This window comes from Eucyclogobius newberryi, unplaced genomic scaffold, assembly GCF_026437365.1.
Source record: "Eucyclogobius newberryi isolate DKJ021-1_F unplaced genomic scaffold, fEucNew1.0.hap1 SCAF_17, whole genome shotgun sequence".
Taxonomy (NCBI): domain Eukaryota; kingdom Metazoa; phylum Chordata; class Actinopteri; order Gobiiformes; family Gobiidae; genus Eucyclogobius; species Eucyclogobius newberryi.
The window spans coordinates 9,319,015-9,341,281 of record NW_027315801.1 but is presented as its reverse complement, the minus strand read 5'-3'; the positions used below and the strand labels follow the sequence as shown (position 1 = coordinate 9,341,281).

The window sequence follows — 22,267 nt, the reverse complement described above, 5'->3', positions numbered from 1 at the left end:
TTACATTTTCAAAGTAAATAATGCATCGCAAAGTGATGCATTTCCCACCAGGCTCTGTAAGTAAATATTTGTTCCAGAAAGAAAATCCTCAAAAATAACCACTAAATTCAGCATTATTTGTCAAAATCTTATAATATTTGAAAAGATAAAATGTGCATTACTGAGTTGCCAGTATGGGGAATAATGATGTTTAAATATGATTAAGTCACTAACTGCGTTATTTTTTTTTTATCAGTAATGAGTAATGAAACTAATTACTCTTTTCTCTGCATTCACGTCATTAGAGTTATTGCCAATATAATGCGGCTTGTTATTTGACTATGAGTTTCCGACACACACGAGACAATATAGAGAATATAAAGAATATGTATCATATGTGTGGCATTTATTGATATTCATCATTATTGTGCGACTCTTTGTGATGAGAGAGACGAAAAAAAATATGTCTTTTCAGCTTCAACCCATTTTGAGAATATCCCTAAACAGATCGTGGCTGGAGGAGAATCGCTTATAACTATAACAACAACGCTGCTTGTAACAGTTGGAGAGTTTCAGGGTTTGATAAGGCAGAAATTAACAAATATTTCACTTGAATAATCAGTGGTGGGTGTACTTTTGGAGATTAACTGTTTAACTGTTACATTATTTGGTAACAAGTTACTTTAACCATTCAATAATGCAGTTACTAAATTACTTTTGGGGAGAATTAACAGTTAACTTATTACTTTTTTGAATGAACTTGCCCAACACTGCAGACTTCTGCTAGACTTCTCGTACAATCAAACATAAACAAAACACATCTGTAAGCTTTAGAAATGGCCATTTGCCCTTATAGGCATTGTTCTGTTTCAGTAACTAAACGTATAGAATCGTTGTGTAAAGTGTTTTTTGCCTGATCTCTCGCATCTCTCCATAGCAGACCTGTGGCAAGGGCTTTGGTGGCAGATGTTTGATAAAGAGAGCCCCTCCTGGAGAGTAAGTGATGTTTGAGAGAGAAGTGAGACTGGGTGTTTGGGGGCTCAATAGCGCCCACAGTGGCTCCTCTGCTGCTCGCAGTGGGAGTGAGAGAGTGATGGATTTCACTTGCCATTAAACCACTGTCCCTGGTTTAATGGCAAGTCTATGCAGCCTGAGGAGATGGTTTTAATCATATTTGCCTCCTCATTACCCTCCCGTCTGCTGCGTAAGAGCTACGCTGGGAGAACAGGCAGCCGAGCAAACCACACGCTAGAACAATGTACAGGAAAGGTGCAAGAGGACTGGTGAAAACAGATATCACACACAGAGATACAGTATAGATGAGACTGAGGTTATGCTTATCCTAATATTGCTGCCATTTTGTGATTGGCAGCAGGTTTGCCACTATGCATTCTGACATTGATGACAATACAGACAGACAGCAAGGCCTTTCCCCAGAGCTGGAATTGTGGATGCAGAATGGGTTCAGTATATTCATATTATGAATATACTGAACCCATATTCATGTGCAATTACTGTCGTGATCACATGCAATGGTATTTATGTATTTATTTATTTATTTGTCTATGGGAGTTTTTATTTATTTATAGGAGATCTTCTACTGAAAGTGTTTTTCAGACTTCCTATAAGTGATCTGTTCTTCTGTATCTACCTCTGGATCTACCTGCGTTGCACCAATGAAATTTCCCCATGTGGGACAATAAAGGAACATCTTATCTTATCTTATCTTATGTCATTTATTTTGCATCAAACTCATTTATTTAGTAATTTCCGAGATATTTTTTTTTGCTAAATACAAAGTAACCACCTTAATATGTTTTTTCACAACCCCCAGGTCACTGCATAAACACTTCATGACAAATAATAATAAATATATATATATATATATATATATATTTTATGACCCATCATTTTCAGGGTGCATTGTGGGAAATTACTTGTGCACTTGTGTACTTTTTCACCTGCTGGACTTTCGGACAGCACTAATAATGACGTGACCACTATTTAGTGCCCAGTGTGAGGAATAGTGTGGACATTCAGGACAGGATTAGCTGGATAACAAGTTTCCATGTGAGAACAAAGACACATTTAAATACAAGACATTTTAGTTTGATTGAGGAAACAAGCTTCAGATACGGTGAGAGAACACAAACGCCAAAGTTCCCTTGTGTTTTTATTTGTGAAAAATATGCATTTCTAACTATACTGAAACCCTAGCTTGACCTAATAATTGACCAACATTTAAGTATTTTTGGTGTGCAATTTAAAGTACCAGCAGGGCGCTTTCCGACTCTTTCTTCTCAGCCTGTTGCCATGAGAGAGCGATGTGAGAGGGCTAATTTGATTTCCAGAAGCTGTTAATGACAGTGTTGTAATGGCTCTCAGTTATTATTGAACTGACTTTGCACCGCCATGTTAGTTTACACAAAATATAATTAGCTTAAAAGCCTCTACTTTGGTGTTGTTTTAATACAAAAACAAGTGGTTTTCACAAGACACTGTGGGGACACTTTGAAGTATTTTTTGGATTTGGTAAAGTGTAATAAATGTTTTCAGTGTGCAGCTGTTGCTATTGTTTAGCATTGGGAAGTGTTGAATATTTATTTGCACAACATCCATTTAATGTTTTTTGTTTATAATGTTGCAGTCACTCGTTGAAGTGCAGTGTTTATAGCACTGGACTTCTTTCTTCAAATTATGGCTGTTTGTTTTCCTTTTACTTGGTTTATTCTAGTGTAAAGCTAATTTTTTTTTTCTCTACTGATTAAAAAAATGGAATGTGCCAAATACAAGTGAACAAATTATACCAGGGGGTATAATTAATAATCACTTTCGGAACTGTCCTGTCAAATAATATAAATCATGTCTTAATTTTTTGCTTTACTTTCGTTAGTTTGACAAATTATTAAATTATTATTGTATATCATAAGATCTATAAGCTTAAAGTCTTATTGTCTATTATGATAATGTTCTGTTGTAATCGTGACAGGCCAAGCTATAAACTGCACAGGTTGTTAATACCTGGTGTCCTTCCACATGTCCACATTAAACTGTGTGTGCGCTGGTTAGTCTATAGGGAAAAACTACATGTGCTAAAGCAGTCAGAGATGTGGATCCCTCTATCTCCAGCCAGAGGAGCTGTCCTTGGTGCTGAATCAGACATTCAGGCACAGCAGCCACTGAAGCTCTGTGACAGCCTCGGGGCACTTCTCTGAGTGTGACAAGGGAGCTGCACTCTCTCAAAACTTCCCATTTGAGTGAAAGATCATAAAATGATAAATTCCTTCTTTGTTTTGAATAATACTGCCTTTCCCAGGTGTGTAAGTTGATGGAGTGAAAACTATGCTTTTTGGGCTATTGGCTAGACATTTAACGGAGCTATTTATATAATAATATTGCCGCTAATTGCTATAAAGGCTAAAGAGTCACTGTTTGTGAATTTTTTTCATTGACAATGGCAATAAACCTTATTTTGATTCTGAGAAGTAATCAAACAAAAAAACTATGCAATTATGTGCTCATTAACATAAAATTTGAGAAGGGTTGGGCGTTTTCTTTTTTTTTTTTTAATGAACACATTTGATATGTACATTAATAGTGGTTGAACGAGACACATATCCCACAAATCAATAAACAAGCTTGAGTTGGTGAGATTGATATATAATTTTGACATTGTTTTATTTTTATAAGCTGGTAAAAATATTTTTGATTGATTCATGCATGTTTGAGCAATCTTGTTTTTCTCCATACAAATGATTCAATGATTTACGTGTCATGTGTGTCACTGATATGTGTGAGCGTATTTACCTGTCTGTGTCTTCACATCTGGTTCATCTGCTCCTGAGTTTGTGCTAATCAAGTGAGTGTTAGCTTGTAACATGAGATATTGACACAAAAATAAGTTCCATTGTAGTGATGCACAGGTTGTCTCGTGGGGCAGGTCGGATTGCAGTAAATCGTCTGAGTCGGGATTTGAACTCACGACACTGTGGCAGGCTGCACGTTGAGCCTGGCATACATGCTGCCACGGTAACCACATGTGATGCCACTTTAACCAACCACTACCTTAAAACATCCTATGGCAGTTACTCCCCTCAGAATGCCATTGGTTTGAATGGGAGTTCTAGTAGTTTTCACTCTGGGAGTCCTAGTGTTAATAAATGATTGTCCTGTGGCATGTGGATTTGTCCTATCCCTGTACTTGCAATGCATGAAACCAAATTAAACACAGCAAATGTACAATTATAGAGAATGGACAGTCCACTGTGATGAGTGACTACAACAGATGATGATGAAGAGAACAATGGCTTTAACCTTTTTCCTGCTTTGTTGGATCTTTTGATGGCAGCCATGATGGAGCCGTCCAAAGTGAAGGTCATTTCAGAGTCCTGTCATGTTGGAGGAGGACAGTTGTCATGTACACTCGCCTCACTTCTCAGGCAGACAGACCAGAGACAGAGAAGAAAAGACAGACATGGTCCATTCTGATGTTTGGACATTAATTGAATATGCCTAAATTGAATTGAAAGGTACATTTTAAAGCATTGTTCTTATCTCTGCATCAGTCTCAATGGTCAGTCTGGTGCAAACAAAAGAAGCTCTTATTGTTGCTTTACCCCTTTTTGTTGTTCTTTAATCCTAGAGGACACTTGATTACATTCAAATGCTGTGTTTTGTAATCATTTATCAAAGTGCTTCTTCTTTATTTAAGGTAAGGCCACTATACAGTTCTGTGCATGATAGCGTACCCTTTTCTCCCTTGTCTCCAGTGCTCTCTAAACGCTGCTCCAAATAAAGCTGATGGTTAAATAGGTCTGCTGTCCCTATGGCCACACATGAAGCCAGATGACCTCACTTTCCAAACTCTAATATCCGATTAAGAACCAGGAGCTGAGGCCAGACCACTGCAGCAGCCTGGAGCTCCCCAAGGACTCCAGCATTTAACTTCCCATTAGAAAGAAGTATAAGCAATTCACTATTTAGTGTTTTTATCATAAAAGTGGTGCTTCAGTAATTTCTAATGAGACTTAATAAAGAACATGTTTCTACATGGTAGAAAAAGCTTCAGTTGTAGTTGTACTCAGTTAGAAAAATTAGACGTTTCGACTCTCATCCAAGAGTCATTGTCAATAAAAGAATTTAGGTCGACAATGACTATTATTGACAATGACTCTTGGATGAGAGTCGAAATGTCTAATTTTTCTAACTGAGTTCAGATGACTACAACCGAAGCTTTTTCTACAATGGAACGCGCCTGGACGAATGAGGGATTACACCGACATGCTTCTACATGGTTTAAGGAAATCAAATGAATACTCATTATTTACATCTCCCTTTAGTTCAAACAATATACTGATAGAACAGCGAGAGAACGCTATTGAAAAGGTTGTTAAGATGGGCATTTGAAGCCACGTGTTATTTACATGTAGGACTGCCGCGGTAACCGCAATATTACAATATCACTCAAAACGCAGGGCTCAAGCCACCAAAACCATTTGCATTTTAGTCAAGTTTTGTGCACGTGCGTGGTGTAATTTAACTGTTTATTTGTGAACTATGTTTTCACACCATCTGCCTTTTAAGAAAACTCTCCCCGTGTTCTGCCATCAGACTCGGCTCGAGTCTCGAGCAGACGGGAGGTTTGGGTGCCAGCTTTCGATGCCTTGGCTTTAAATGAATCTGGTCAATCAGTAAATAAATAAACAACACATATTTAACAGTGCAGGTGTGCACGACTGAGCATTCTGCACAAACACCACAATGTTTTAACATAACCTACACTGACCCAAACAAATCCCAGTTTATCAGCTTACAGATAAAGAAGAACTGAAGGTGTAGAGTTGTCCTTATATCCACCCACAAACACAAAGTCTGCGCGCTGTGTGTAAATCCACGTCAGTCTGTTGTCCGTGTTGAAGACATGATCAGCTCATAATCCTCCTCGGTCCAGGAAAACACGTTAACCACAAGAAAATGTGGCAAGGTTAAAATCCAGAAAAAAGATACAGCTAAACTGAGTCTGCATAAACATCGGCCAAAATGAAAATACTATCCAACCAGCCATAATCCTCCTCCACCCATAAAAGTTCAGTAAAAGCATAAACACGTGCTGTGCATCAAAGTCATATATGCGGAAAACCACGCTGGTTTGTCTGTATATTTTGTTTTTGATGTATAATAATAAAGAATAATTTTAGTGCTTTTCAAGAGCTTTTGCCTTTTTTGCATAATATTGGCCAATACTATACACACGCATACTGTCACTTATGCCTGCTGTTATTTTTTGTTGCTATTATTCAAGTACAACCTCCAATTACGTGCATTATTACTGGATGAACAGCAAACTGCAGTGCTGAGGCTCGCACAGTTACCGCAAGGGAAATAGTTTCACTTCCATTTACATGTATATTGATATGTAGTTGTGACTAGAGATGCTGATATAAATGAGTTAGAATCCAGAGCAGCTGATGGTCGATAATCTCTTTTGAATTTGCTACAAATTCATCTACAAACCTGTTTTACTACAATTTGGTTGAGAGGCCAGTGCAGTCACTTTTTGGGCACTACACTCTTTGCACTAAAGTGTTAAAACTGAGATTTATACATATTCTTCATGCTGCTGAAGGCCGGCCCAAATAAAGTATCGACCTCTGTGGCAGATTTGAGGCCGATTTGTTAAAGAGTGCAAATATTGGCCCGATATATCGCTCAATCGTCAGTCTATTTCTAGCTTAACGTTCAGAAGGACCAGAAAGCTGTAACTCACAACATGGCCACACAGCTCTAAGAAAGTCATGATATAACATTTTGTCTTCATTTGAACTAGGGTCGCAGATGACTGGACCCCATCACACTTTGGGCGGGGCACACCTGGACAGGGGTCAGCTGGTCGCAGAGTAACGAGGTCCGTTTGAACTAAACCCTTGTTAAATCCATTATACTTCCAGCTCTTCCGTTCATCTTAAGACTTGACTTTGTAGTTGCAGTTGCATCCGGCCGTCCTTGATAACAGCCTAATGTGCCACACAGGAGTGATGTGGCACTTTCTGTTTTCATTTTGTTGCTGTAGTGCAGTAATTAATCCAGCTGAACCCTTTGTGCTTGCAGAATAAATGCTTTCCATTTTCATTAATAGACAACTCATTAGTACATAATGAGCAGGCAGGCAGCCGTCCTCACGCTGCTGAGAGCACGTGAGCCCGCGCCAGGCTCAGCTAATTCAAACACGGCACTGTTCTTGTTCCACTGACAGCATGGGCTCGTGCTTTTAAAGTAACAATCTCATTCATTAGCACGAGACTTTCACCTCCATCTGAGTTAGATGATGCTGTTGAGATGTCCTTGATTAGTACGTGTGTTGTTTTTAATAGAAAACATGTTATTTGAACAATTAAGACAAATCAATGTTTTCATCTCTCTTTGTTTTAGATAAACTGTTATGGCATTATTGTTGCTTTGTTATTGAGCAATGTATGGTGCACAGCTGATTATGTGTGCTTGAAAATATATTTGCATCACTAAAGAGACATTTCATTTTTTACAACACGGTTTGACCGGATTATACCAAAACAATAAATAAAGTAAAATAGTAAAATAATTTACACATACATTTCAGGATGCAAATGTATTTTATTTTATTATTTTATTTTTTGTTTTAATTATTATTATTTAGACACTTCCTTGTCCTCAAACAAGCAATTTCTCCATTGACCCATTACTGACTTCTAGCCTACATAGATTTACTTACTAAAAAACATGCAAATATCTTACTCATTACTGCATGTTATTACATACCTGACATTTACTGTGAAGTGAGCACCCACAAAAATACTTCATTTTGTCTGATTGATGTTGCTGTTGTCGAGGACGGTCAGCTCTGTCATCAGAACTGGCTGGTTCTCGCTTCATCGCCGTGTCTTTTCTCCCAGGAGTTCATAAATATAAGTGATGAGCAGTCAATGTCCACCAATGGGAGTGATTAAGCGACGAACAGCTCGAGTGTGCGGATTCATCCTAATTACATTACTGAGATGCGATATCAATAGTGATTAATGGCGTGCAACAGCTGCATTTGGATCAACGTACATATAAACGAGTGCGTTCTGATGCTTCGCGTGCGCCCAATCGCCGCTCTCCTCTGTAATGATATGCTTTTCATTTATCTTGATGAAGCGATGATTAGCTGTAAGGATTCTTTGCACTTCATGATGGGGATAAAAATCGAAGACAATTTCTGGCTGTAATTAAAAACGTTCCCAGAAGGCGAGCGCTCCGAGGCCACAACTTTAAAAGGCCAGAGTGAGACAGGTTTCCAATAGCCGTCTAATTCAATCACGTTGTGATGTATAATGTAGCAAGAAGTTCAGAAAGGGGTTTTCCCGCATAGATACATGGGCCATTTGTACCGATTAAAGCAAAACATGGGCCAAGAACCTTTGATGCAAGAATGTCCACAAATCACTAATATTTGCTCATTGGTGGTTCCTCAGTCGCAGGATATACTGGATTACTTAAACATGCAATTCATCTAAATGAGGAAACTAATGTTTAGGAAAGATGCTCATTAAAGTACATTTTGTCTCTTCCTTTAAGTTGTACTATCTGATGTTTCACTGCAGGTGCTGCACTACAGCTCCTCAATGTGAGAAATAAATGTGATATTTGAATATTTGATGGCAATGTATTTAAGTATACTTTTAAACACTGTAAATGCCTTTGAAGATGCACCATCACCTGCTTTTCTCCATGGACATGTCCTTGCTTTACCTTAAATATTTCACTGTATAAAAAGTACAGATTCATTTAATTCAGCTCTGGACTTCAGAACTATGTATTTGGGAACTCCCGACACGGACTCAATAAATGGATATCTTTGGAACATACTTCTGGTGGCAGAAAAAAAGGACATTACAAAGAAATGGTTGACGCACACCGAACTGAATCTGACTGCTGCTGGACCTGTTCGAAAAGAAAACTCATCTCAAGTGGTTATTCCTCTTAATAGACGCATGTTAATGATTTATTTGACAAAGAGGGACTTTTATGTTGGATTAAATGTGCTGTAATTTTATTTCAGTGAATGTTCTGTACTTGTATTTTTAGTTTTTATTTTCGCTCACTGTGTCTTGTCTAAGTTCTGTTTTTTGTATGTTTAGAGGTCCTGGGATCGATCCCATATGGAGCATTTCTGTGTGGAGGTCTGTGGTTTCCTCCTGGTTCTCTGGTACAATAGGCTCCTCTCCAGGACTCTCCTGAAAGAGATTCATAATCTCAGTGGGACTTTGCAGGTTAATTAAAGGTCAATAATAATGTTGCCAAGCTTAATGCCCTCGCTCTGTGGTGCTCTTATGTATGTTTTTGTACTTCAATCTGTTTTACAATAATACAGACTAACACTTCTTGAATATCTTATCTGTATTATATTTTGTACTATTGCAAGTTGTTGGGGAATGAAACAAACAATGCGCACTTCTAGCGTGCGGCAAAAATAGCAAACAAATGTGGTTTTTGTGGATGAGGCCAAGCAACACAGAAGTAAAAAATACTTGCAAAGTGAATTTAAAAAAAATGTAGAAAGCAGTCAAAATAAAAGCATCTGAGGCGCTTTTTAGTTCTTTGTTTCACGTTGTTTCCTCTATTCATTGTGCATTTTGTTCACTGACATTGGCAATAACGGATTCTCCTTCTAATTGACTCTGCAAAACAACAAGGACTTTATTTTTTTACACATTACAAATTCAGTCAGTTGAAGGCGTTTTGGGACGTGATTAGAGTCTTTTTTGATGTTCATACATTTTTGAACTTGATCTTGGAGAAACTCAACATAAGACCAAGCGTTCCACATCCACCGTTTCATTACAAACAAGCTAAAGCTATTAGTCATTGTTTAATCTGCTAATGCTTCCTATAGATATTCATTATCTCTGGAGAGCAGCTCGTTGGTCACAACAAGGATGTTCAATCAAACTGGGACTTGGCTCACATTTACTGTCCTATATTTTAAAGCTCACGCATGAGGCAGATGGGCCGGATTTGCCAAACTGTGCACACAAGTTTTGATAAATAAGGAAGTGACAGTCATGATACTAAATATTTGTCAGTTTATGCAACACAGCAGATTCCTCTGTTTGGGAACTATTTTGTAATTTGTCATACAAGAGCATTAGAGTGAAATGAATCTTCAGCTTGAGCCTCATTTTTCATGTTGTCTGAGCCTCTTGTGAGTGTGCGCTTTCAATATTTTACACACGACAAACGCTGAAGTGCAAGTGAGGACAGAAGGCATTGTTTGGTCTGATTGACGATGACACTAAATAATTAAGTAAACTTGTTTGAGAAAAAACATCACTCATCTGTGGTGGATAGTTTATCAATATAAATACATCTTTACCATGGCCAAAAATAAGTATTAGGAGTATAAGTATGAGTATGATGAGGAGCTTGCTGTTTTAGGAACTGTCACAACTTAAAATATATGAAATAAAGGATAAAATGGGTGGAATTTGGTGTCCAGGCTCCACATGATTTATGAACAAACACACCAAACATTGATGGATGCTTCTCTCAAACTGACACCAGCACAAACTCTAACTTTAAGAAACACTCCAGAGTTCTGAAAGTTAACTGACTCTTTAAGGTTGCCCTTCCTCCCCAATTAAAAACTCCTTCTACACAAAGACTACACAAATGACCATAATCAAATGTAAAGAGTGCGTAGAAAGTACAATGGACAATCCGAGAGCATGAAATCAATTATTTGTGCAAAGCATGTCATTATAATTATCTACAAAAACAATGTGCCCTTTATTCATTCGTTGTAATTATACCGTCACTGAGCTTGGGTAGAATGGTTATCCACTGTGTTAAACTATTTAAACTTTTTAATCAAAATGCAGCAACTTTGAGGAGCAGTGGGTGGCAGCGTTAGCGGTAACTGCCCGCTGAGAGCAAGCTCCAGTAATGATTACTTCTTATAAATGGGGCCTCTTGGATCTGGAGGTGTGGTTGTTCAAGTCTGTCCAATCGGTATACCATTCAAACACATACAATCAAAGTTATAGTTCAATGTACTCTACGTGGTCATTTAAAAGCTTTTTTGGTTTACTGTTCCTGTGCATTTACAAAGTTATTTGATTTCCATGGATATTATCGAAGCTTTGAATAAGAAAGACAATTCAAAAGAAGAATAAAAAGAAAGCCCATATTCAGAACCGAAAAAAGTAAAACAAAGTGGAATGTACGTTTCTGTTAGTGTGCCCCGGGGCAACTGTGGCAGCGGATGTAACTGACCATCATAAAAGGTGGTATGGACGATTTTTTTCAGCAAATTTTTTATCATATTTCCTCGTGGCGTGGATAAATCATTTGTCCTGCCACGTATCAATCATAAAACGCACCTACCGCTCACCTGCAGCCGCGTCAGGCTCGTCCCCACATTTCCGCGTGCCTAAGCGCATAGATCTATCATAATATAGTTCCCTCAGTGTACGGGGCAAAATGAAGACGGAGAAAGACAGTTCGAGCTGACGCAGAAGTGGACAGAATTCTACGGGAGACGAGCGATGCGCTCCGTTGCGCTAATAAACAAACGCACGTGTGTGTTGTATCAGTCCGCACGGGGGAGTGCGCATGCGCACTTCCGCCTGCGTTCTCAAATCGCCGAAAAATCGTCCATACCGCTTTTAACGTGACTGAGACGTGGATCATCTCATTGTAAACCTGAGTACCTGGAATTGCGTTATCTGTCATTATTGTTAATGATAAAATGTTAAATGTTAAAACGTACTTGATGCAAAATAATGTACTTCAGTGTTAACCGAGTATGCACTTCTTTGCACCAGTAGCGGTGACATGCTCCTTAATACTTCCTCATTCCCCTGGCTATCCTTCTATCCCGTAATAATAAAGACCACTGTAAGCCTTTTGGGGTGAAAAGGAAGTGGACCATGGATTATTCTGAGCGATAAGGCCGACTGCGCTGAGCTGTGAGAGTCCTTCTTTAGCTAATTATATGAATCCTCGACTCGACTCAGATTAAGACCATGTAATAAGCAGACGGACAATATTTGCGTAACCTCATGGAAACACCTCACGAAACAAAAAGTCGTTCTTGGCCCAATCCCTCTCGGTAAACTGCTGCTCCTTGATAAATGCTGCACCTCCACACACAATGGGCGCCATCTTTCCTCTGGCAATTAGGCAAAGCTTTGGATTATCGCTTCCACTGGCCAGCACACCACAAATCCACCCGGATTCAATTATTCCCCTCCGCTGTCAGTGGACATTTGGGCATCTCAGGCAAACGGCCAGTCCAGACAAGATTTGGACTATACGCAAAAGAACAAAGCAAGAGGAAGATTGACAAGTCTGTTTTATAAAATTTAATGACGGGCTGGTGAAAAAGAGGACAATTAGATGAAATTGCAGTGTTACTTTGTTTGGTGTACGATGTTAGATACAAATACATTGAAATAAATTAGTTTCAGTATTTTTAACAATTGTTTCAGTAGAATGTTTTTTTGACAGAAAAAGGTTTCATGTGCATTTATAATCCCAATCCCTTTTAGTGGATTTTTTTATGATTAGAGCAGTGGATCTTTAAATACCAAGCCAGAACTAAGAAAATGTTTGACTACCTGAGTGTAATCTAAACCTATAACAGGACTTTACCAGGTCTAAACAAGTAAAGCAGGCCAAAAATATGATTCAAACTACGCTACGGCTTAATTAAAGGACCAAAAAAGGACCAAAATGGAGGTGTTTACTCTAAATGAACCACCAGCAGCACCGTTACCACAGTTTGAGAACCACTAGGTAACTAAAACACAGCTTTTGTCGTACTAGCTCAGAAGCTTTCGTCTCAAAATCAGAATGTTGACTTCAGATTTGACTAAAAACACAAGGACAATGAATGCTGAATGATAGTTGTATGTCTAGTCAGCGCAGTCATATTCTTTGTTCCTAATCCTGACTTGTGTACTGTTACAAGTGACATGACAGACCCCCCAGGTCTTCTACAACCCCCTCCCGTCTGCTCATCCTCCTGGGTGATGCTTCATCACAGTTGAACCACTGCTGTCAACTCCCACATTTGTGTTGGGTCTTGTGTTCAACCTGTCAGCTTTTAACATTGTTCTTTCTCTTTTATTCACAGATTCCATGTTGACAACACACAAAGGTAAGACCCATCTCAATCAGTCACCCGCTGATACCCCAGGCTTCCTTGTGTCGTGTGCGTGGCTGTGAATGTTTGCCGTTTTGGCTAATGAGATAAGAATTATTCCATGGCGTTGTTGATGTTGATTTGAAATTGAGCCGTTCTGTGTTTCTACCACACAACAATCTGTCTGATTACAAAGTCAATCACTCACACCCACCGTCACCCCAGTTAAATTAGTTCTCAGTACCGGGGTGATCGACAGCCAGCCGCCTATGATGTTATGCGCAGGATAATGGCACACGTTTTATGTTAATATGAGGATGTGGAGGAGGCCATTGTTTTGCATAGTGAGTCTTAGGGGAGAGATCTTGTTAAGGGGATGTGTAGTGTCTACCTGAGTGCGGTTTTCATGTTGGAAGGTTGTAGGGGAATGGAGATGGACATTCCACGGCCAGATAACAGAAAATCTCTCTTTGAACATTGGGGGTTTTCGTTCTCCCTCTCTCCCTCACCGCAGGGAGCTGCTGTGACTTTTGTGATAACAGACCTTCTCCCCAGTGACTTTCAGGAGGATGCCCCAATGAAAACCATGTTTTATGTGATTATGCCATGAATGTTCGTCTGAATCAACTCCATACACCGCATGTTTCACCTTGTGTTACGTATTTTTCCACTGTTTAAGGTTTATATTCCCAATGCTTTAACTCAAGCGCCCATCACAGGTGAAAGAAGATGTAAAATGTATCTACCTCAAGAAATAATGTGTACAAACTGCCCAAAAGTGTTCAACATGTAAATGTTAAAACAGGGTTTAAATGTTTTGCCATTATTTACGTTACTCCAGCTTTATTTTCTCGGCCAGGAAATGTTAAACGGGAAGTCTGCGCAGTAGCGCCCGCCCCTTTCGCTCCCAGCATGCCCTGCGGGCCAGGTATCAAAAGGACGCTCCAAGCTAGAAACTCTTCTCTTCTCTTCTCATCCCCTTTGTGTTCAAGCTTTTGTCTTTTCTCTTGAAAGCCGTCTCCACGGACGAGCCGTTCACCTTTTTCCTTTGTCTCAACGATAATCCGTCCAACACGTGGTCGACAAGGCCATGCCAGCCCTGGACTCTGAAACCACCTGAAACCACCTGGAACCACCTGGAACTAAGCTCAAGCGCTAAACCGGACTGAGACTATCTTTGCTACTTCGTTTCTTTTCTTTTTGAAGTAATCTACGGCGTTTATGTGGATCAGCGCTACGTTCTCATCTGAGTAAAGGCCGCGTGAGGAGCTAACACGCCGCTAAAGCGTTCTACCGCTAAGGAACTCCCGGACATCGCCTCCGTTGCCACCGGCGCCAAGGACCTTACAGCACGCCGCTGCCTTCGCCGCTCCACGCGACGCCTCGCTCCACGGCCGCCGCCCGCTTCAAGGACGTCGCAGCACGCCGCTGCCTTCGCCGCCACACCGCTCCACGCTCTTTGGGTTTTACCCTGGTGCCCCGTCTTGTCTCGTTTCTGCTAAGAAATCTCCCTTAATCATAAACTGAATACCTGTAGTTTGAGACCCTACAAGGTAATAGGGCCAGACAGACAACACACTAACCAGATGTAAGGAGGCTGTTCTGGGTTGTACCGGTGGAGCTTTCCTCTCTCCCAAGTCAGTGTTTGCTGATCACATGCTCCTGCGTACGTGCTGTTGTACCTTTACTTACTCCGGCTATATTGTGCACCCTAAAGAACTGTATTTGTGTGGGGTCTAGTAAAACTATCGACATTAGTAAATGACTCCACTTGAAGACAATGGTTCCACTTGAACCTCAGATGATCAAGATTCTTAGGTCTGGGAAAATGATTATTTGTATGAAATTGTACAATAATGTAAATCCATACCATCTGTTTCATATGAATATAGCTGGGCGGTATTGCTAAAATTTATTTTTGGAGTATTTCAATGACGAGCCAACAGAAACAGGTTAAAACGTTAAAAAAAATATTAGTTAAATGCCAGTAAAATTAATTTTTCATCTCAGCTTATACCCTTTTTTGTCTATTTTCGTTTTGTTTACTATATTATGTCTGCCGTTGTATTTGTTTTGCATTGTTTAATTAATCTTGCTCTGACAAACGCTTAATTTTCAGAAAAATGTGTAGTACTAAAAAAGTAAGAAGAAGAACAAGAAATGAGTCCATCAGAAAAGCGAAGGATATTTGTTAATTTATGTATGTTTATTAACAACACTCGCTCAAAGCTGTTTGTGGGTGACACACGCCAAACTCCCGCTGCACCCTAAGTGTTGTGGGTGCTCTGTGATGGCCGGGCGCTGTACAATGCTGTCAGATGGTCCTATAAAGGTAAGTGATGTACTCCTCTCTCCTCACACTCTGATGAATGTGTGGAAGGAGCGCAGGCTGGCACAGCGTACATCATCCCTCCGGCAGCCGCACACGCATATGTTTCTCAATGAGGCCCACATAAATAAGGCCATGTTGTTGCTGACAGTGAAGGAGCGATCGCGACAGAGGACCACTGTGTGTCCATGTCCCCTACACACTTTGGAGGTCTTTCTTTTGGATTACATTTTTCGTCGCATTTTCGTCGCAACAGAATCATTGATTGTCTTTGGTGATATAGACTGGCAATCTGGAGCGAAAACTGTCCTGTCCGTGTTGTCTGAGTTGTGGATGGCTTTGGTCCAGGACATAAACTTCAATAGATAATAGAAATTTGAACTAACATGTCAAGTTTTTTTTCAAGATGTGATGTTTATAGTCAGGGCTGTGCATTTCTGATCGTCAGTTGGGGCTTTTTAATTGAGGGGTCCGCAGCCAATCCTCTGTGGTTTGGAGCAGAATTCAAAGTGGAGGAACACATTTGATATATGGCATTGATTGTCTTGTTTGTACTCAGGAAATTGGTACTGAAGGCAGGTTGTTTTTGTATTCATAAGACACAATTATATTCAATCAAACTTATTTTAATCATTTAGTCCAGTAGCGTGGTGATCCCTGGTATAAAGTGATATTTCTGCATTTGTGATTATTAAACCTCAACTAATAGCGTACCGCTATGATGGACCGGATCTGGACTTGTAAAAACGTTTCGGTTCAGGTCCAAAAAAAACGAAACCCCGGAGATTCGGTTCTGGACTCATATAAAATATAGCGCTCAAATACTATATCCTTTTTGTTCTAGAATCTAGACCATCTTAACCCTTCCATTGATCGCAAAATTCGCGCTGGAAAAGATGTAAACACTGCCATGCGCCGCTGTCAATAGCGCACACGGACCCTAATTAGCGACGCACGCGTCTTCCGGGCATAAGTTGAAGCCGGCAAAATAAGTTTAAAGATGCGAGAGACGGGAGCGCCTCGTACGTGTCGAGCTGCGCGGAGCCGTGTATATATAACTTAAATTTGATTTGAGAACGCAGGTGGAAGTGCGCATGCGCACTCCCCCGTGCGGACTGATACAACACACACGTGCGTTTGTTTATTAGCGCAACAGAGCGCATCGCATCTCTCGTCTCCTGTAGATTTCTGTCCACTTCTGCGTCAGCTCGAACTGTCTTTCTCCGTCTTCATTTTGCGCCGTACACTGAGGGAACGGCGATCTATGATAGATCCATGCGCTTAGGCACGCGGAAATGTGGGGACGAGCCTGACGCGGCTGCAGGTGAGCGGTAGGTGCGTTTTATGATTGATACGTGGCAGGACAAATGATTTATCCACGCCACGAGGAAATATGATAAAAAATTTGCTGAAAAAAATTGTCCATACCACCTTTAAGTGTTATGTTGTGGTGTGATGTATTTGGCATTAAGTAAATACAAAGTAAAGTCAAAGTAATATTGCTTAATTGCTGCATTCATTAATTGGAGTTTATATTTTGTAATAGTATTTTGTATTTATATTCTACAGTTGTTAAATATGGTCTGGTGTTTAATGCTGCTAATATGATGTATTTTTTTGATGTGTTCATATTCTACTTTTGATACTGCTAAGTTGATTGCTTTATAGTGATTCAAGTTGACTTTTATGCTAGTTTTTGTAACTCTGTTATTTTACACTGTGACTTAATTATTTACACTGGTGTATTGTCTGTTTTGAAGGATTTTACCTGACTTTTGATGCCAATGGATCTGCAAAATAAAAGAGTGGAAATGTGTCTAAAGGCAAAACATTGTATCAGATGAAACAGCTGCTTTGACCCTTGACCCAGACTGACCCTGTCAACAATACTCAACATGCTCTTGTTGTTGAGTTGAGTCTTAGCTCGTAGCTTGTGATTTGTAAGTTGTAACTTCTGTTAAAAACAGTGAATAAACCAGACAAGTTGAGTTTATTTCAATCTGCAGTTAAGCCTTGTGTTTGATAGTCGTCCTTGTTCAAGTGTCTTCAACTTAATTGAGCCAAGTAGCTTGTGTTATGCTGTTGTAACATTATGCAAATATGACATGGTTTAGGTCCGGACTCATTAGGTCCGGACCTGAACCTAAACCTCTGGATTCGAATCCGGACTTGAACCTGAACGTGGGTTTAGGTATGCATCCCTAAACACAATACAATACAAACACTTGTCGACATATCTATTGTCCAGCGATTAAACACATCATGAATCATTTCCGTGTGTATGTTTATGTTGATTTGAAGATTATCACACAAGTACAACGAAAGGCGGCATGTCAACCAATTAGTGCAACTGCAGTGTATGGTTAATGCTTTGGGGTCGAGACATCATGGATAACCTTTCCTGTTCCTCTGTGTCATGATTAAGGCCGTCATTAAGATGTGACCTTATTCTGTGGTTCAGTAGTTGTGTGGAACATCCTCATGTGCCCCTGCTCCCACATTCTTTACCCACACCTGCACACCGCCGCTACTCCTCCTCTCCTCTGCCAAATGAACTATATTTATGGGCCCCGCGCTGGAAAAACAGTGTCCAGAAGACGTCCCTCTAATTTCATTTTCAAAATGCCGGCAATAAATTTACCAGGGCCTGTGGGCGGACTGAAGCCAAAACCACCGCGGCACCAGCGAGAGACGGGAGGGGACCGAGAGGAGGCGCTCAGGGAGAAAGTGTGTCTGCATATCGCTAGGTGTTTAAACCTTAAAACGTGGGGACATAAATTTGGAGGTACAGTAATACAAACAGGACTGTGTGAAAGGCTGTAAATTCAAGCTGTAAAATTAAAATAATCTCTACCAAGGTATCGGCTGTCTCTCGCAATGTCTTTATAACTCTGAGATCTAGTTTAGGGTCTAGTTTGCAGAGGTGTAAAACTTGCAAGACACGACTGGGACTTCTGTCTGATTTGAGTCACTATTTTTACGACTGGAGACTTGATCAAATTGACTTCTAATTGGAACTCGACTTGGACTTGAATGCCAGTGACTTGGGAATTGACTGGGGGTCCTTGAGACAACTTGATTTTTCTCTTCAAAGAACTATATGTATTAAGAAAACAGTCTTTTCTATACAGGCGATGAATGTACTTTTAGAGGTAGAAACTCCCCAAATCTACATCTGTGACTTTTTAACTTGAGCGTAGGACTCAGGACAGTTTTAAAAGTGCATTTGACGTTCAAGAAATATACGCATTCCGTTTCTATGAGATTGAAACATAATAGATTATTCAAGTAGCATTGAGGCATACAACTTTGTAAAAATCATGCAGATAAATATTAGATTTTGCACAGTGTGATGAGGTAGCAATATAGATATAGCAATATTGTACTCAAAGTGATCTGCACCTTATTTTCCGTCAGTCTCACTGTTATGAAAGTGTGTGGTGTTGGTCCTGAGGCTGTCTGCTCTTTTACCACTTGCAACATGGCAAATTAAAGCCAAAAAGAAGCAGAAAAGAAGCAAGTCTTAGAGCTCTGCAGTGTCGCCCTCTGGGGAGCGCCATTTTGGTCCACCCAAACTTGACTTGGACTTGAAAGAAAGATTTGAGACTTAAATGAGACTCACAAATTAAGGACTTGATCCCACTTCTGCTAGTTTGATTGAAATTCTCTCTTCACCGTGCACCACAAGACCTGTTTTCCTGTTTTTACACCTGTAAACAAAATATGTATTCTATTATGTTTTTTTCAGAATGGCAAATACCTTCAAGCTGTTCTAACAATATTATACCTACATAACTTTCACATAGTGCTATGTTTGATGGGGTTTAAATGACTTGTGTTGGAATTTCTCTCCTCAATAATTTCCCTGTCGATTGACTTTAGTAATAACTGAATGATTGAAACACAAGTGAATAGACTGTTTGAGGTGTAATTCAAAGAGCACTTAAGTTCTGTTTCACACGCCTCCCAGTCTCCACCCTGCTCCTTTCATGGTGCCGTGTCCCCTTAACCCCTTCTTTAAACACTTGCATGTCCCTCTTTCTTTGTCTCACCTTTACTCCCTTGTTTCCTATCTGTGCTCCAGCTAGAATTTATGGTGGCGCAGGTTAAGCCGGGCGTGAGTGAGGCTAAAGCAGCTTAGCTCTAACAGAGCTAATGAAGTCAGGCGCGTATTATGGCACCGCGGATCAGTGGCAGTGCTCTGTGAAGCCTGTCAGCGTTTAATGATTAGATGAAACGTTCAGACAGCGATACCAGGCGAGACACACACACAACGATGTTAGCTAATACCCTCTACGGCTTTCTCTGCACGAAGCAACCACACAGAGCATTTATGCATAGGCACAGTCACAGCGCTCATGCATTACCACTCCTCCCACTCCGGGAAGGAAAGGTGTTGATTTATGACTGAAAGCTGGCACTGAGGGTGCACGTGGTAAAGTGATTGGAAGAAAAACAAATTGCTCGTTTTCCACAAGCAATCTGGCTATAGACTAGAGAAAGGTGAGGAAAGAAGTTAGTGTCTCTAGAGATTTACACCTCCCTTGATAAGCTGATGGCAAACGATGCTACATAGTAAAACATGTCAAACTCCTGGTTATGATTGGCAGAATTTGTTTGTTAAAACATGAGTGAACATACAGTTACAGTTTTAAATTTGTAAGCAATTATACATATTATATTTCTACAGTTTTTATTTTTCACACTTACAAACTGTGAAATTCCATTATAAATCTTAAAGGCAGGCAAAGTTTACATCATTTTGCAGTACATTAATTGATTTTTGACTATAGAGGACTCAAAATCAAACTCTATTTATTTAGCACATTCTATAAACAAAAACAGTTTAAAACAGTTATTGCACTAACTCTGACGCACTTAAACACAGGCCTAGAAAAATAATAATGTACTGGTCAATACTATTCCATCCTCCTTTTCTGTGAAGACTTTTCATCATTGCTGTGATCCACACTTTGCCCCCGTTTCTCATGTCTACTAAAAGCAACTGTTATTAGATCAAGGTAAAAGCCAAACTAACGTCTACAACAGTTCTGATCATATCCGTGTGGCCAAGTATTAGGGCTGAACGATTTTGGACAAATATCTAGCTGAAACGTTTTGGACAACCACTGCAACTACTATTTCATTTGCAAAGTTTTGATTGTAGGATTCTGCTCACATTTCAGAACATTTTATGAAGGCCTAAACTGCAGGGTTAACAGCTTTTTTTTTAACATAATAAGACAAAGATTATTTTGGGTATTTGCAAAGGAATTTGTGTTAGATAAATAACTGCAATATTTGCGATTGATGACTTCTCAAATAGCAATTTAGATTTGATCGTAATACTTCTTGCTGCTTTACCCTCAGTCAGTCTTTGTTGAGCCGTTCATGTTTGTGTTGTTGTGTTGTCTGCCGACTGTTTGTGAGCTTGAATACTGAGGCACAGAGTGACAGAGGCACTGCCTGGGTCAACGAGCTGCCTGTTCGTCAGAGTGAAATGGTGCCTCAAGGGCTCGGCCGCTTTGTGCCCCATTAGCCACACATGCTAATTTACCTGTCAGCCTCCACTTACACGGGAAACTACATGCTTCACAAGTAAAACACATAAAACGGCCCGCTTGTTGCTCTTTACTGCATACAATTTATGCATCAGCAGAAAAGCCGCAATCAGAGCCTATTTTTTGGATTTCCTAATGTAAAAATTGGCAGTGTTGCCGAACAGTTTTCAGACATGATTTTGACAATTCCAAAAGCAAAATCAGTTGGATGTTAAGTGTTTCAAAGTGTTGGTTGTTTATGTCACAGAATCATTTTATTTCCAGGGAGTGTTTAGTCACAAGAGCATTGATTATTTATTTAACAATGTGAAGGAAAGGGGCATTTACATTTCAAAGCTGTTTTTAATTAGTTGGTTTTAAACATTGTGAATATTAAGAAATCGTGACATTAAGAATTAGATAATAAGCTTCCGGAATGGAATGTGATTCTCAGTCCAGACCGATCATTTATATGGGCCAAATACAGTAATGTCCATTATGGATACTATAGCTGCTTTTTGTTCAATCTATTTCTCTTGATGCTTGATACTGATTTTGTGGCATGAACGGCAACTTCTGCCATTTTGTCTTAAATGTGTCACATCAAAAACGAGAAACATCTAGAGTTAGAAAAATTGCTGTAACAGAACACATTGAGACCGCCTGATTAGGGGGTGTCTATGGCTGCAGTCGACTGAAGAAATTCTTGGTCTACTAAAGACATTCTACAGATACTGAATAAGCATTGCCTGGTTTGATCACGTGTGTGCTAATGTGAACCTTGACATGTTTAAGAAACTAAGTGCTAAGTAATCCACCTAATAATTCAGACAAGTTTCTTCCCCAGTATGTGTAGTCTTTGCAGTGTTTCATAGAAAATACACAACTAGTTACTACTAAAGCAGTGTATATATCTGTAAAATGGCAGATTAAACTCACAATTCACTCCTTGGTCTCAAACAAACCAACAACGAGCCTTCTACTTCTGTTTTGGTCAATATAAATCTTTAATTAATTAAAAAAGATCCTTTAAACACTGTCCTAAGTTTAGAAAATAAACACTCTTTATTTTAATCTTGATTAGTGTTATATGTCAAATTTTGAAACAAGCTACACTCAACAATACCACATTTGAAGTATATTTTAATTCTATGAAACACTTCAAAGTGGTTCTTACTGTGAGCTGGGCCCTGCCTCTTTGTCATAATTGATCATGTTATTGTCCTGGGACTACCTGCTCCAAATCACTTAGATGAT

At 39.6% G+C, this 22,267-nt stretch overlaps 1 protein-coding gene across 1 annotated transcript in view; it reads left to right on the top strand.

Moving 5' to 3' along the window:
- The window catches only part of LOC140362778 (cadherin-4-like), a 297,462-nt gene that overhangs the window by 116,795 nt on the left and 158,400 nt on the right, over nt 1-22,267 (top strand). The window contains exon 3 of the mRNA XM_072448968.1: nt 13,133-13,156. Coding sequence (XP_072305069.1) covers nt 13,133-13,156 — 24 coding nt within the window. The remainder of the gene's footprint in view (nt 1-13,132; nt 13,157-22,267) is intronic.